The following is a 17,433-nucleotide window of genomic DNA, read 5'->3' as shown; positions in this document are numbered from 1 at the left end:
GCTCCGCGGAATTTACTGAGAGCACCTTCGCTGAGCTCCCCACACCAACCGACGTCCACCTTGGTGAACGTAAGTTCCGCAGGGTTGTCACTGCTGCTGCAGCTCGCTTCGTACCGGCAGGATGCATTACGGACCCACGTCCAAATTTCCCTACTGAAGCGGCTGTTCTAGCCGATGAGCGTGATAGCCTTCGTCAGGCCGATCCCGGAAATCCTTGTATCAGGGATCTCAACGCGGAGATTCGGCAACTAGTGAACGTACATAAGCGGAAGAAGTGGGAAGAGCATCTGAAGACTTGTAACTTCACCTCTGGCGTGAGTAAGCTTTGGTCAACCATGAGGTCACTGTCCAATCCGACGAAGCACGACGAAAGGGTCGAAATTTGTTTCGGCGACCATGCTTCGTCGGACCCGTTGGACAAAGCCAAGCGTCGAGTGACCAGAAGACTGCACAAACAGTCAACAACTTGTGACCCCTTGCTTTCACTTGCGGTGAAGTTCAGGTGGCCGTCGGGAAGGCGAAAGCCTCCAGAGCCATGGGTCCCGACGGAATATGCATGTTGATGCTGAAAAATTTGGGTCCTGCGGTTCATGCAGCAATCATAACTTTTCGTGCTGTTTTTGTAGATAATCAGAAAAAAGTGGGAGGGGCTTGACTCAAACGCAAGAAGTGGAAAGCCCTAAAGATATTTCAAACAAAAAAGTGACAATTTAGTTTCAGATCTAGAAATTTGAGGTATTCAAAGTTTTCGAACCTCTTTCCATAAAATGGAATAAAATTGACCAGTGACGGCATACTTAAATATTTTCTTGTACTTAAGTTTAAGGTAGGAGCTTAAGTACTTCAGTTTTTAAGTGTGCTATACTAAACCACTTTTTAGATATCTCAAGGACCGTATCGGTTTACCGGCTTTTATTACAAAAAAAATACTTTTTAATGGTTATTTACTCTGTTTTATTTATTGTCACTATTTTTTGAGTATTTATTTTTTATTTTTTACATAGAAAGTTTTTAGTGTTTTCCTTAAGGAGCGGTGGCGAGCTATAAATCATCAAATAAATATTATTAAAGGTTAAAAGTAAATATTCTTAAGGTTAATCTTAATCTTCATCTTCAACTTTAACTTCATCTTCATCTTTGTCCCCATATTCAACTTCATCTTCATCTTCAACTTTACCTTTATCATCGTCATCAACTTCCACTTCAACGTCATATTTATCTTCAACTTCATTCTCATTCTCATCTTCATCGTCATCTTTATCTTCATAGTCATCTTGAACCTTATCTTTATATTCATCGTTATCTTTATCTTAAGCTTCATCTAGGTGCATTCCGAGTCTTTGTTTTTGATTCGGTCTTTGATATAGTCCTTATATCTTTCTATCTCGCTCTTCTCATTCCCCTAGAACAGCAACGTTAGACCTTCAACGCAACCGTCCTTTGTCTATTCGCTCAGCCGCCCATTCTACGCAGGGCCTGGGTTTAAGCCCGGTTCAACCGAACATCAAAAAATAAAACCAAAAAAGGTTTTTTTTTTTAGTAGCGGTCGTCTCTCGCCTGGCAATGGCAAACCTCTGAGTGTATTTTTGCCATGAAAAACAGCTTCTCAAACATCAAGGAGCATACCACAAATCAGAGAAGAAGCTAGGCCAAACACTAATGTATGTGTAAGCGCCAATCTATTATTATTTCTTATTAAAAGACAACGGCTATTTTTCGAGCAAAAAAAAAAACTCAAAAAATAAGTATTAAACTAGATTTTTTTTTTTTAATAAAACTTAAAAAATAAATATCATTTTCGCTGACGATAGTCTAAATAACTACCAACAAGATGGTTTATTCCTCATGCATCCAGCAATTGGTAATTGTTGCTTTTTTATTTTGAACTTTTCAAGATTAGCTTCAGATTTATACGTGAAATTTAGAGGTTATTCTTATTTTACTTATGGGGATTTTTTAAAGCACTTTGAAGAATTCCGATTCTAAAAAAACGTTTAACGGCTTTGTCATGGTTAAAATAATGCGATTACATATGTATGAAAAATCTAATTCAACACAACGGTGAAGCTAGATTAAGCATAAACCTGTCAGCAAACTCTTCTTATTGTTGGACATCTATATTATCATTACACCCTACATAAAAACATATACGTACATACATATGTATATGTATACCATAAGTTCTAGCTAACAAAACTTCACAATCATAACCAGAAAATACCGACTAAAGTGCGCTTAAATTACAACAACTAATTTTTTTATACTATAAAAAGGGAATAATACAACATACGTGCATACATACATACATATAAACATACTTAAAACTGATAAGCGTGAAACCTATCAGCTGAGACTAACTTCCAATCACTAAAACAAACCAACGATAGAGACTTTGGTGCTTAAGTGTAAAGAGTATAAAAATGATCGTTGCTTCTTAGTAGCTAACAGAAAGAAGTGAACATTGAAAGTAGCAATAAGTCGTGCATAAAATTTTGCCTCTTACTAAACAAACTTATAGTTTTGTGAGAACTACTTAATTATATTACAATACAAAGTCAATAATACTGCACAATATTTACAAAATGTCCGCGAAGAATCTTCATCCACTGGTTGGTGCTACCACACGCTATATCGCCGGCAGAAATGCCATGCAGACAGTTTATTGGCGCACATCTGGCGCTGGACCTAATGGCCGAATGGTGAAAATACACAAAAATTGCGAATTCGAAAAGACACAGGATCTGCCGTCGAAAATACGCTTGCAGTATTACAATGAGAACTATCGGGCGAAGATTAAGGATGCACTGTGAGCACTGAAGTGGTTGGCGAAAACACGAATTTTTAGGTTAATTTTTTTTTATGGATGTGTACATAGTATTAGTTTAATATGTTAATTAGCGAAATAGTAAATTATTAAAATTTAACAATCAAATTTCTTTATTTGTTTTTAACGCATGTTTGTAAATATATCACTACAAGTGTGGATACTCCATTAGTCGGGGTAAGTACTATGCAGCGATAACACTATTCTTATTGCGCGCGGCCGACTGTTTCTTTAAACCTGTACATTTGTGTATGGTGTGATTTGGATTGTAGGTCAATGAAAGGCGATACGTTGTAAGTTGTAAAGTAAATGTGTGTATATATTTCCATGAAACGTGGATTCCTGGATCTATGGGAAAAAAGAAAAAAATCCAATGTATACTTACATACATATACATATGTATGCACTATCAGTGGCGGATCTAGATGAGAGCGGGGTGAAGGGGTCGTTACACTTGTTTTCTTATTTCTTAAATAACGTGATTACACTAAAATTTAATGATTCACATTTTGCTTTGCCAATGCATTTGTATTCGTATTTTTTCAAGAACTTTAGTTATTCATAGCTTACTTGTAGCCATGATACAAAAATATGAAGGTAGTTTCACTCATAATGCCACAAGCGTAGGCACCCTAACTTACCCCTGCATGAGAAAGAGCCTCCGCCGAGCTCCGTTAGAGACGTACATCGACCAACTACTGGACCTGAAGATGCACCGACGAGTGATCAACGGCATTCATGGGGAGTCGATCACCACCTAACACGACTGATGATAACCCCAAAAACTCTTTGGGGAACTTACATGCTGTTACAGCAACAACAACCACTCCGGTCTTTGAATACTGCGATCGACTCTCAATTTGTATCACAGCGAGCCCATTGGAAACAGGTACCTGCTTCAACCTAACGTTACTTAGATGGAACGGGACAGCCACCTGGAAAGCTGAAAATCACGTGAAAAAATATTGTAGCAAAGTATAGGTACTCACTTCGTGTTAAAAGTCTTGCAAAACGGAGCGTCTTCCCTGTTTATATCCGGCATTGTCAAAACACGATTATTGCTACCTCTCAATTCGAGAAGTTGGAAAGCGTGAAGCGTAAACACCCTAAAAGTAAAACTCATCATCAAATTTCTCTGGTTTTTTGCGCTTTTCCGGCTTTCGGTGTTCTAATCAGCTGTAAGTTTTGTATGTTGACATGAGCGCTGAAATCCACAACGGGTAAAACGTTAAGTGTGGAGCTGTACTTTACGTTAAGTGTACTTCAACTCATAAGGTTCGGTCTCCATCTGGTCCCTAACCTTACCACACGGTCTATTTTTTCGAGGAAGCATCGAAAGTCAAACCTTTTAGCATTCAAGTACCAATCCCCAATACTGCGGCGAGCTACAACTGTTACCAATTTGCATTACTTATTCGGGTAGCTTCTGCTCGTCTTAGCTGCTGGTGTATCTGTGACTGTATTTACTGCGCTAACAACCATTGCGTGTTCCGCGTCTTCCGTCTCATCAAAGCCGGAACGGTGTAGAAATATTCGGTAGCAACATGGCCTGTCAGAAACTGCATTAAGTGGAAGTTTACTTCACTATTTAATCACTTTTCTATGATTGTCATCAGTCTGAACGTCCACTTTCCTGTAAAGGAATTTTCTCAGTGTTGTTGCCCCTTTTGGCATTATTTCTTCAAATAACAGTTCGATAGGAGTTATGTCTGCGATGAGGGCCTCATATACTAGTCGACGATACTATCTGATCTAAATGGATTTTTCCCAGGCTGAAGTTCCGTACAAAAGCACCAATGCTAATACTCTTTCCAGGATAACATGCTTTCCGCTTCGAGGTCCACCGCTGTTAGGCAGCATTCGAGAAAGGTCCCATGTATCTTTGACCTTTCTGATTCTGTCATCTTTTATAAAACCAAGATATTTCAGATTGCGTACAGATTTGATTAGATACCTATCTACCAAATTGAAGGAGTCTTCTTACGGCTGCTAATAAAGTTCGCTCCCGTTGTTTTCAGGCGTTATATATAAGCCTACTTTGTTAATGTCTATGAGCATCGATATTGCCGTCTACGCTTCTGACTTAATATCCGTCAAGTATTTTGCGACTGCAACCAGCACAATGTCGTCAGTAAAACCAATGATTTCAGTTCTGGTAGAAAGTGGAAGTTTAAGCATACTAGTACGCCTCGTCTTACTGCTTTTATTCTTACCGGCATCGGTGCATCGGTATTCTAGAACTATGTTTACAAGGAAACTTTTTATAATATACATACCAGCCAATCAACCAATCGGATGTCGCTGTGGGTGAGTAGTTAGAGGTTCGTACTACCAACACTCTGAAGGACCTAGCATCTAATTTAGAAAAAGTTTTTCTTAACAGCGTTCGCCTCTCGACAGGTAATGTCAAACTTCTGAGTGGATTTTTGACGTCCGGAGCCGAGGTTAAATTGTAGGTCCCTCCAATCGCCTTATAACATTAGAACCCACGCCACAAATCGGAGGAGAAGCTCAGCCAAACACTTAGCAAAAGTGTAAACATCATAGTATTATTATTATTACTAGTGAACCCGCATGGCGTTTATACGCCCAAAATTTTATTTCAAAAACTTAAAAAATATTCCAAATGTTAGTCAGAGTTATAAGGGATCCGAGTGCCATATTTCATCAAAACAGTGCAGCCGTTTCTGAGTGAAGAGCAGTCTCGCAAAGTGCATATTTTTATTTTCATCGAATTTCAAATCGCCCCATACCGTTGAAAAAAGTTCTTAGTTAAAAAAATAAAACTTTTTTCATACATCTACAAGCTAAGGCCTCTTATTTGACCTCTCATATTTGAAATTCCTTTTCAAAATATTCTCAAAACAAAATCTTCTTAAATCTCTTTCATCTGACATTGTGATACACATGTTCGAACGAATGGCAACCCTCCTAAATAAACATCAGGAACAAATCCCTTTCAAACCCATTTCGATTTATACCCATCTTTTAATAATTCATGTACGTTACTAAATAATTTGAATGTAACTTTTTAAACACGTGGCATCTCTCTTCAAACATTCGAAATGTTCAAACTTAAGATTTCTTAACATTCTTTCGTTTGACTACGGTTATTTTGTATTTCATATACTTTTTGAAACAGGTGGCAGCCCTCTTCAAAAAATATTTTCAGCTTTAATTATTGTTATCTCTCCTTCGCACAGTGTAAGATTTGACCCATCTAGCTGCTTTTAATTCTGTAATTCGAAAACTATCGAAGATAGATTAATGAAATTTTGCACAGGATACGTTATAAGATAGGCGAAGCTTTTTACAAAAAATTGGTAATTTATAGTTACTGTCACGCCACCCTATTATATAACTGCAATTTTAAAAAATGCAAAAACTGAAATATTTAACTAATTACAAACACTAAAATGCCTAAAATTTATATTTAGAATTTCCCTATAACAGGACTGACAAACTGACAGAAATGGACTTAAAAATAAATATATATTTTTTTTTAATTATGGGCGTGGAAAATATCGACAAAAAAGTCAAGTTGGGTCAACATAATTCCGTTATAAGTTCAATATTTCTTGCTCTATTTACAAAAATGGGATACCATTGGAAATGTGATGAATCAGGCTTCTTCTATTCAAAGCAAAAATACAAGAATTTGTCTCGACCGAGATAAAATGCAAATGAATTACTCGAAGAAAATGAAATTCCCAGTAGGCCAGAAAAAAGAAAATTTCATCAAAACCTGCACTTTCCAGCAGCTAAAATTGTGTTGCTTCAAGTCTAAGAGGAGTGGCAAATAAACTGAGATACAAACTTTATCGAATAGTGGCGGATAACGAGTTTTCGGGTCTAATAAAAATAATAGTTTGCTAAAAATAAGTCTAAGTCAACATCGTTTTACTTTAACTGAAATACTCAGTCCTAGTTTACTACATTCCCAAAAATGCATATTCATTAAAAGGATCATACCTAAAAAAATAAGACCAAAATGATATTTTAGCAATTGTTGCATAAATCACATAACACCGACAAATTAAACATTGAGATTCAGTTTTAAATATACAAGTTTAAATATTATTGCCCTCAGTAATTTTGCAAATCAAACCCCGTCCCGCCATACCCTTTGATTTAAATTTTTTAGTAGTTATTGTTTCATCTTTATCAGGCATTTCTAAAAACAGTCTTGACGTTGTTTTGAAATTTGGCGACATAAAATAATGTAATTAATCTTTTCTAGAATATGGAAATGATACACTGTGCTTCGCCCGAAACTGCGATATATCTTTTAATTAACTGATGAATTAAGTGGAATTTAAAATTTTCAAACATGTGGCAACCCCTCTAAATACAGTTCAGAAATAAAGAAATTTCAGACCCACTTCAATTGATACCCATTTTTTAATAATTCATTTAACTTATAAAATAATTTGAATTTAACTTTTTAAACAGGTGGCAACCCTCTCCCAACACCTCAAAAATATTCTTAGCGTTCAAACTAAATATTTCTTAAGACTCTTTCGTTTGACATCCATATTTTGATATTTCGTATAACTTGTGAATAAGTAAACTAAATGCTACATTTCAAACAGGTGGCAACCCTCTTCAAAATATTTTCAAACTACTACTTTCTGAAATCCCTTTCGTGTGTCACCCATATGGTGGCACATATTTCTTTTAACTAATATGATTTTCTTAACAAGTGGTAAACCCCCCTATAGTTCAGCTAATAAACAAAGCTTTTAAAAACCATTTCGATTGATACCCAGTTCGTAATAATTGATTTATTTTGTAAAATAATTTGGATATAATTTTTAAGAGGTGGCAACTCTTTTCAAAAAAGGTAAAACCTTGTTGCACATTTTCAGTCCAAGGCTTTTAGTTTGACGGCACATTTCGGAAAATCGAACGAACGGTGCGGATTTGATGGCCTTGATTATTAAATAATTTGAATTTAATTTTTTAATATGTGGCGCTTTAAATTAACATATCATTTTTGAAATCGGGCGAACGGTACAGATCTTTTATGCTGAACAAAAAATCCCTTCTCGTATTATATATATAGATTATAAACCTATCTATGTTTTAATACCAACCAATTTAGCCTAACTTAACCTAACGTTATTTTATTGGAAGAAATGAAGCGCTTATTGATATATGTATGTATGTTTTTCCTCCATTTCGCAACCGTTAGACGTCACACAGTCTAGAATCACAATTAAGTTTCATTCAAACTTTACTGTGTGACAGCATCTGTTACGTAAGAGGAAACAGTATATTTTATTTTCCTTAATAGGCTGGAAACGTTTATCTAATCTTAGACGAAATTTCTGCGAGACATTTTTTTTTTGGTTTTTTGTAATTTAACTTAATTAGCTGCACAAATAATTTAATTAGACGCATTATACGCCTACTCGTAAATATGGAAGTATTTCGTGTGTGTGCAATATCTCTGGGCTCAAACATATGTATGTATATACTATATAGCTTTCGCATAGTTTCTCACTCTGACACTGGAGTTGGACTAATTTAATTGAATTGAATTTAATTGGACGCAATTTCAAAAAAAAATATTGTTGTTATTGTTTAACATATATACATATACTATCTATACTAATATATGTACAAAACTGAACATATGCACATTAGGATGATAAAAAAATAATAATGTCAGCTCCCGAACTAATTAATATCGAAAATAAGTAGACCAGTATTTTTTATTTTGAAATCGTTTGACATTTAACCGTGCCGTCGGGTTTTGAAGCCTTCCATATATGTATGTATTTTATACTAAGAACATACATTTTTTTCGTAGAACTGCTATAAAATAGCTAAAAATAAATGTTTTTTGCTGCAAAAAAAAATGTTTCACTTCAGAAATAAAATTCGGATGCATATTTAAATTCAAAATTGTTGCTAAGTACTTTTTCATAACCGATAATCTTATGTATTTACAGAATTTAGCTATTTTATGTGTTTGTATGCACATTACGCTCATTTCGAATTAACAGTTCAGTAACATTTTAAAGGTAAATTTCTATCTATTCTATTAATGGAATACTTCTAAAGGGAAATATTTTCATTCGATATATTAATTTTTAATTAATTTTTTTCGAATATATATTTTTAGCGATTTTATGGCAATTTTATAAAAAAATTAATTTATCCAATATGAAATATATAGAACATTTCAAAGCTGAAATATTAACTGATTGCAAAATAATAATATCCGCTCTCCTTGTTTTCTATTTTCTATAGTTCTGGGGGCTGACAGCAAGAAAACTTCTAAAAGTTGATTTTCCTGTGTACTTTTTGGCCACCCTAGTGTGCGTAGATACTCGTTCGTATGTATGTATTATTCTTGTACACAAAATTTAATGAATTTTTTCCGCTGGCTATTTTCCAATCAGTATGTTGCACAAACACTACAAAATTAAAGCATAAAATTAGGCACATAAAATTAGTATAAATTTCAAACTTGAACTAACATCAAATCTTAAATTAATAATTCGTTTTCAAAAATAAGTTTTAGCAATGGCGAAAAATCCCATCAGCGCCAACGAATAGCTACTCATAACTCCCAAACTTGTAGCCGCTGAGCTGCACACCTTTCGAATCGTTTCCGTATATAAGCCACGTCTGGATAGTAAACCTCGGATGCTACGCAATTCCTGTAAGGAATTGAGAAAATTTTAACTTCATTAAATTAAAAAAAATAAAAATAAATTACCAAATCTTACAAACCTCTAAACTCAGCCCTTTTTCCGTTCTGCTCAGCACGAGTGTGTAAATGGAGCCGCTCATTTCATTACCGCAAAATGTCAGCACCAAATGATCGTTAACCGCCTTTACCACCTGTACGGTGCCTTTGAATTGTTTATATGAATTTAGCGCCTCTAATGACCCGCGCTGCTCGCCTACATTTGTCCATAGGCCGGGACTTCTTTCCGTATAATTAAACATGTATTCCAGATTATTATCACTTTCACTCCATATCAGTCGTAAGTATCGTGTTGCTGTATGGTCATTGTATGGTCGCTGGCTCTGAGGTTGTTGTTGTTGCTGTTGTTGTTGATGATGTTGGGAAGGTGGCTGGTTGGTTTGTGTTCGCCGTTGACTGGTGTATTGGTGATTATTATAGTAATTTCGCATCTGGAAAATATGTACTTTTATATATGTATGTATGCAAGTGTATGTAAATATTCGCTATCAAGAAGTTGGATAGATCAACTCAATTTTCAATGGTTGGCATCGACCATTTTTCATTAAGAGGAATTTTGGTCAGAGCTTTTGGGAAATAAATAAAAAAAAAAAACATTTCGAAAGTTCAAAATTTCACAATGTTCGGGATTTTTAATGTCTATTTCTTGAAAATTTAAATAAAAAATATATAACTTCAAAACATTTGAAAAATAAAAAAAATGCAGAATTTTGAAATTAAAAAAACCGTAAAACCAAAAACTTATATGTGTAAATTTTTGGCTAAATAGTTTTTTTGCAATAACTTCAACCAATCCTAAAAGATACTGAAATTTTCAAGAAGAAAATTTTTTAAAGAAATTAATTTTTGAACTGTGAACAAAAAAAACTTTTGCAAACTCTAAATTAGAAACTCATTTTAATTAAATAAAAATTGTTTAAGATAACTTTATTTAGAGTTCGCAAAAAAATGCATTTCGTTGTTTAAAAATTGATATCTTAAAGTTCTGCTCAAAATTCATGACGGTAGTACCAGGGAGGAAATCGGACAAGAAGATATGTTTTTAGTGCTTAAAATCTCACACTAACGAGGTTAAGCCTTTCCCCTCATTCCATTTATATCAAAAAATACGTACACATACAGTGTGTCCTAGACCACCCATCCGCCCCCTCTAAAATTGAGGGAAATGTTTTTTTCTGAAAATCGCATATTTATAACCGACCAAATCAGGGATGCCCTCTCATTTGGTGGTAATTCCCCAGATTCAGATTCTGTGCATAAAAATACATAATTTCTATCGGAAAATATTTTCTAGAATGGACCTTTGGTTAAAACAATTGACAACCGGTCGGTTTAACCCACTTCCGCTCGAAATCGGTTTAAACCATATAAATCAAAGTTTCACACTTTATATAAAATTCACAAAAATTCAAAAAAAATCAAAAAAAATCATCCAAATTTTCTACTTTTTGTTAATTTTTTTAGATGGGTTTTTGCACTTTTTTCCATATAAAGAGCTGTTTTCAAGAAAATTTCTTCTATTCAAATTTCTTAAATCAGTTTGCAGCTCTCAAGAAAAAAATGTTCGCGTATTTATTTCTTCCAGAAAATTTACATCAAAAACAAAGTAATTTTTCAAGCAACAGAAATAATGAAAAAATTTTCTTGTTGCTTAAGCACGAATTTCTTATGAAAAATAATGCGAGAGACCGTTAGCAACAAACTTTCAAAAAATCAACGCCAGCTTTTGTAAATTGCACTTCCTCGTAGCGAATGTCATGCATTAGTCACTTAAGAGTCTTGTACGGAAAAGTTACGTCTTAAATGACTTTGGGCTCCGTTTGTATGGAAGTCGTTCATGACTTTTTCATATAAATGGTAATTTCGTCGTTGGTATCATCTGCATGACTTGGTCATGCAGGGATCTTTAATGATATTCAAGCGACAGTATTTTGCAATGGACTTTTTATAAGTGACCGCTGCAAGACATTGTTTGTTATAAGTCTTTGATAGGAGTACACCTGCATAACATTGTCACCAGTGTCATTGTCAGCTATATGTCGTTTAGAATTCACAGCAAGTGCGACGCTGTCACTAAATCCTCATTAGTGACGATGTCACCGGTGACCATTTTCTGTACTGGGTTGTTATATCAAAAAAAAACACAAAAGCAGTCTCCAAAAAAAAAAAACAGAAATGCTCAAAAATCAACGCGATTTTGTAGCCGGTTGAAACTTGCTATTCACCATACTAAAGTTGAATGGGCTAAAAAACGGCATACCCGAAATTTTCTAGAAATTCTGAATAAAAGGTTGAAAATTTTGATGAAATTTTTTTAATTTTTGCGAACTTTATATTTAGTGTGAAACTTTGAATTATATGGTTCATATTATAGAATGAACTACATTTTCATAAATAAATAATGCAAAAAATTGTTCATGAAAATAATTATGAATATTATATGAGAGCAAAGTGTACACTTTCATTTGTCGCCTAGTGTATGTTTGTACGTATGGCTAGGCATCGACGAAGACAAGATGAAATTGCGCCTGGGCAAGACACTACCCCAAAATCTTCCACTTGCGAAAAATAACTATTGCCAGCTGGTTCTTTTATTTCGATAGGCAATCGAAAATCTTTTGATGAATAAAAATGACATTCTACAGCCAAGTATCCCATAATATCTTTCTAGGTGGCGATAAAATGTGACGGCATCGAAACGAATTTTCGAACAAATTCCATACTTAAATCGCACTGCCTATTCTATACAGATAACGAATATCAAAGAAGGTACCCACCAATATACAGTAATGATCATTGGCCCTATTAATAGAGATGATAGGGTATTGAAACAGAGTAAACGGAATCTTAAAGATCAACAATGGCCAAAGACTATCCTTGCCAAACGAGAGTATAAACAAAAAAATATTAAACCATTTCTAATTGTACACCGCTCAATAGTCACTTCTATTGAGCTTATTCTGGTAGTTGTGCAGACATATCACACATAAGAATAAAAAATAATTCATTAAAAAGTTATACTTACTTGTTCTGTTATGTCATTCAAATGAATTATTACGCAACTATCATACTGGTATACACCTGGAATATCCTGCGTATGAATAATGATCTCGTTACCATACCATAATCCAGTGATCTGTAAAAGAATACGAAAATATTCAATTGAGATCTAGTAATATCTTGATTGTGACGCAATAAAAGTTATTCTATATACATACTTATAAATCTTTAACTACATTCAATATAAGCACGCATTTTTGCAAACATACATACATATTTGTGTACATTAGGCATATGATTTTTTTTTCGTTTCTAAAATTTCATTTTTTCTTGTGGGCGAAATTATCGTATGTGCCACACAAAAGTAGTTTGTATATACATATCAAGCCTTAACCGCCAAAAATATGTAAGTGGTATATTTTCAAAATTTAAATTTTTTTGCAGAAATGCATCTACATTCATAGTACATGCATCAAAAAGAAATTTTTTGAAAATATGTCGCTTACATCTCTTTGGCGGTTAGGGCTTGATATGTAGCAAAAACAAATATTAACAAAATAATTTTAAAAAAATTGAAAAGCAGAAAAACGCTATCCTATAAAATTTGGTTTCGGGCATGTACGATAATCTCGTTCAAAGGGGTCGATATGTATAAATATATGGAAAATTCCATGTTAACCGAATCGTTTTTGCGAAAAATTATTATCTCGCTAGGGGGCGCCAGGGTCGGGATATTTTGAAAACCCGTAGTTATGGTCCGATTTGGTTCAAATTTGGCGTACTAGGACTAAATAATTAAGAGTTATAAGTTAAGCCTATTGGTATAATAAATAAAATCGTTTAAGATTACGGTCTTTTCAGTTTGAATGTGTACGTTGATCACGTTCGACATGATGGAAGTGTCCATTTGTATTAATTTTATATGTTTTTGTGAGTGCAAAATGTTTTTTTTTCTTGGAGTTCCCTGCGGCAACCTTTTGTACCAAATTTTCACAAAAACGTAATTTTTGTTGGTTTTGCATTATTCCTCATGCTCGCCTCATAGGTTTATTTAATTTTAGAAAAAGTCATATGGCTAATGTACGTACGTACTATATACCTACATTTGCATCCACAACATGCGAATACATACTCATAAACGAAAACAATCTTCATGCTTGTCATGTTGATGGCCGTTAAATGGACTCTTCGTTAATTGTATTATTAAATTTACGTAACCTTTTGTTGACTTTCTAAAAGAGTCAACTTTAGGGCACCAGAAAAGATTCGGTATGTGGAGTATGCATTTAAATGTGTACATACTATATACTCACATACTAATGGACATTAGACTGAGGCGGGGAAAAACTCACCGTCTTCTACCCTTTTAAGAGAAGTAACATAATTATTCCCTTTCTTCATTCTTCTTAAATGTACCCTATGTAAGTGAGTGTGAAATTTCCCTTATTATTACTTATTATTTCGTAAACCTTTTATTATTACATCAATGATTATTTATTGATTGATTGACATTAGATAGATGTGGGATATTTTTTATGCCCGTCAAATGGCGAAAAAAAAGATTCGCCACCGAGAACAGATAAGGAATAAGAAAGAATCGATTGTTTTTCTCTAGTAACTAAATGAATCATCGTATCATTTAATCAACTGTTCTGACTACAATTTTTTTAATAAAAAAAATTAGTCGGTTTTGTTTTTTTTCAACCTGCAAGCTCGAATAAGTGATATATGCATACATATGCATAGGTAAATATAATAGTCCTAGACGACTTGCTTAGTACAAAACTTAGAGCTTATTTGTCGTCTATTAAGATGAGCCGAGCATACGCTTCTTTGAAATCGTTGGAAATGCCCATTATTATAATATTACGGGCGCATACAGTGACTCAAAGAAGTATTCACATGTTGATTTTGTATACACAAGCACATTTGTGCATTAGTGTATTATATATAACTAGGCCCATCGGTCGAAGCCGTTTCCCCCGAATTTTCAAAGGGGCTTGGCTTTTTTGTTTTTAAATTAAACTACTATTTTACGCATTACGCATCGAAAGGGTGGAAAAAGTTTTTCAAATGACGAGGAGGTGATGGGGAGGTGAAGAAGTAGGGCAAGGAGCTGGTGGAACACTTTTTCAAGGCAAGCATGAAAAATAGCAATGAAAGGAATGGCGACTAATATTTTGAAGTCTACACAAGTTGGGGACACTTACTTACATACTATTTACTTTCTGAACGTGCCTCGAATGAGTTTTTCAATCGGTACCTACAAAACAAACACAATTTAAATAAAGAAGCCTAAAATTATACTACAAATATTCATTTAAGTATTCATGAGCAAATTTACATAAAAAATTATTATTTTTATTTGAATTTTACAGAGGGGATAAAATTATTATCAATAAAATTGCTGATGGAACCGGCAGTTAAACTTAAAAATAGAATTCATGTTTTAAACTTTGAAGGGCTAAAGATATATTTAAGCAATTCGCAAGGAAACATAAAAGTCATCTTATGAATTTTTACACTGTTAAAAAATAGTTCGTTGTGTTTTCAAATCTTCTAAATATTTATTAAACCGTTAAACACTTTAAGACTTACTCCACTTACGATACCTTGTGAACCACCTAAATATCTCCGACACAAGATAAGAGCAATAATTGTAAATGTCAGAGCGAGTTTTCTACAAAAAAAAATGGTTGGTAATGAAATTTTATTGCGAATAGTTATAGCCAGAAACCGCGTTTTTTATAACAATTGATTTGAATGTCTCGTGAACCTGAGGTGATGGATCAAATCTGTCTCCGGACAACCCTTTGAAAAAGTATAGCCTGGCCTTAGGATCTTGACTTTTGTCAAATCTAGTAGGCCTCTCATGAATGCATATCTCTCGATTTCTTATCTAAAAATATAATACTTATCATAACTAAACTACACTTATACATCTATTGACAACTTTTGCCTATTTATTTTTTTATTATTTAACTTTAATTATTTTTTTTTTTATAAAAATATAGTTTATTTTACAACAGAAACCATTTAAATCCAAGTTACAAGCTTTGTACAAACATTTAGAAAAAAATCATCAAAATTTGAAATTTTGTATTTAGATTTTTTTTTTTAATTTTTAGAAGTTTCATCAACATTTTTTATTCAGAAGTTTTAGAAAATTTTTGGTATGCAGTTTATAGCCCACTCAACAAATGGAAATTTGACAGGCTTGTGTATTTTCCTCCATATAAAAAAAAATCGTTGAACATACACTTGTGGTCAGCTAATTTAGTTAAGTGACATTTCGACTAGTTTTGGCCATTTTCCTTTTATTTATTTAATGTTAATATTTTGTTTCAAGCTTAGTATTATATATATCCAAAACCATGTAAATCCACATTTCAAACTTTGTACAAAAATTATAAAAATTCAACAAACTTTAGCAATTACACTCGAAAATTTCAAACTTTCTTTTCAAAATTTTTTTAGAAATATTTTAGGAATGCAGTTTTTTAGTCCATCAAATTTTAGTTCAAATTTACAGACGCTACAAAATCGTGTAGATTTTTAACAGTTTTTTAGCCGACGGTCTTAGGCATTTTCTTCCATATAAAGTACCTATGTATGCTCGAAAATTTCAGCAAAAAAAAATATTAAAAATTTTCTAAAAATTTCCACTACAATTTAATGGGCCATAAAACTGCATACACAAATTTTTTTAAAAAATTCTGAATAAAATGTTTGAAATTCTGAATAAAAAGTGTAAAAATTTTAATGACATTTTGTTGATTTTTTTTTTAATTCTTGCACAAAGTTTGTTATTATTATGTCGGACACTATATTAAAGACTCATTTTGGTGGAAATTGCATATAGTGTTTTTTTTTTGTTGAATAGAAGCCCTCAATACATATTATAAAGAAACCAATAACTATAATGTAAAAAACCGCACTTGTTCAATATCCACAGAGTGTTGAGGCTTTATGTCCATACACAGCAATGAATTCGTATAAATATTTCGATCCGTACTTGAAATCCCCTCTTCATAGCTTTGATACTGATTTAAGGCAAAGCAGCAAAAAATTACAGAATTCCAGAATAAAAGAAAACAAAACAAAAATTTCGGCTGCATTTTATATAAATAATTTTATTTTTTTTTTTAATGTTAATACGAAATTTAATTAAAACACTTGATTAACGTATTATTTTATGATTTTTCCGAAAGTCAAACGCAACAGCGCACACAACAACGTTTAAGCTCACAGCACAGTTTCAAACTGGTGAGGGCGGCTCATCACTTAAGCAGATCAGGAGCGATAAGCGATATTTTCTCCAGTAGCGTCGCTTAACATTTGATTTTGTTATTTTGCTGTTGTTGTACAGTATTTGTATAGTAGTTGTTGTTGCAATGTTTATTCTTCTTGATGTTACTAGCTATTGACATTAATAAAGAGGATGGATGGGAGCTGCTACTATTATTCCAATAACACTAGCGACGAGCATATATGCTCTCGCATCTGGAAAGCACGGACTAATTTAAGTGCAGAAATTGCTGTTCATACATACAAACGTTCATCGGCGCTTAAGTGCCGACATACATACATATTTACATATGTATATACAAACACACAGCATGTTGTGGCGTGTATGGCATCGGAATTGTGTAGTTGTTATGATGAGTAGTGGGTCGAAGTATTATACAAATTGCATACCAATATAAATTGGAAGAGCTTCAAATGGTGAGCGTAGAGAGAAATTTACTACCCGCCTCCACAGAATTGAAATTGTCAATTAATTTTGCGGGTTCGCCAAAGGGGGCTGATGTTGCTGCCCTTTATACCGCTATAAATGGCGTTGACCGTATGTGATCTACTCGAATGGTCCAGTTTGTTAAATGCTTGT

The 17,433-nt window shown here is 33.6% G+C and overlaps 2 protein-coding genes across 4 annotated transcripts; one reads left to right on the top strand and one right to left on the bottom strand.

The window, feature by feature from the left end:
* Positions 1-2,170: 2,170 nt before the first annotated feature.
* On the top strand, positions 2,171-2,932 carry LOC108369242 (uncharacterized). Its single transcript, XM_017624317.1, has one exon. The coding sequence runs from the start codon at positions 2,583-2,585 to the stop codon at positions 2,808-2,810; it is 228 nt and encodes a 75-aa protein (XP_017479806.1). The 5' UTR covers positions 2,171-2,582; the 3' UTR covers positions 2,811-2,932.
* A 5,046-nt stretch (positions 2,933-7,978) lies between these two features.
* LOC108369240 (uncharacterized) lies at positions 7,979-17,074 on the bottom strand. Of its 3 annotated transcripts, none has more exons than XR_001848472.1 (5): positions 16,484-17,073; positions 12,571-12,681; positions 9,569-9,976; positions 9,163-9,495; positions 7,979-9,132 (listed from the first exon to the last, which is right to left on the bottom strand). XR_001848472.1 is itself a non-coding variant. In XM_017624316.1 (5 exons), the coding sequence occupies exons 1-4, from the start codon at positions 16,661-16,663 to the stop codon at positions 9,340-9,342; spliced, it is 855 nt and encodes a 284-aa protein (XP_017479805.1). In that variant the 5' UTR covers positions 16,664-17,074; the 3' UTR covers positions 9,127-9,249; positions 9,313-9,339. The 3 variants fall into 3 exon arrangements, 2 of the variants coding, with proteins under 2 accessions (XP_017479805.1, XP_017479804.1); XM_017624316.1 differs by having other exon boundaries at positions 9,127-9,249; positions 9,313-9,495; positions 16,484-17,074; XM_017624315.1 differs by having other exon boundaries at positions 9,127-9,495.
* Between the last annotated feature and the right edge of the window lie 359 nt (positions 17,075-17,433).

Source organism: Rhagoletis zephyria, unplaced genomic scaffold (genome assembly GCF_001687245.7).
Source record: "Rhagoletis zephyria isolate East Lansing unplaced genomic scaffold, Rhagoletis_zephyria_1.1 Rzeph_scaffold_03566, whole genome shotgun sequence".
Classification (NCBI taxonomy): domain Eukaryota; kingdom Metazoa; phylum Arthropoda; class Insecta; order Diptera; family Tephritidae; genus Rhagoletis; species Rhagoletis zephyria.
Note: the sequence above shows the minus strand (reverse complement) of the source record. Positions and strands in the feature narration are given on the sequence as shown.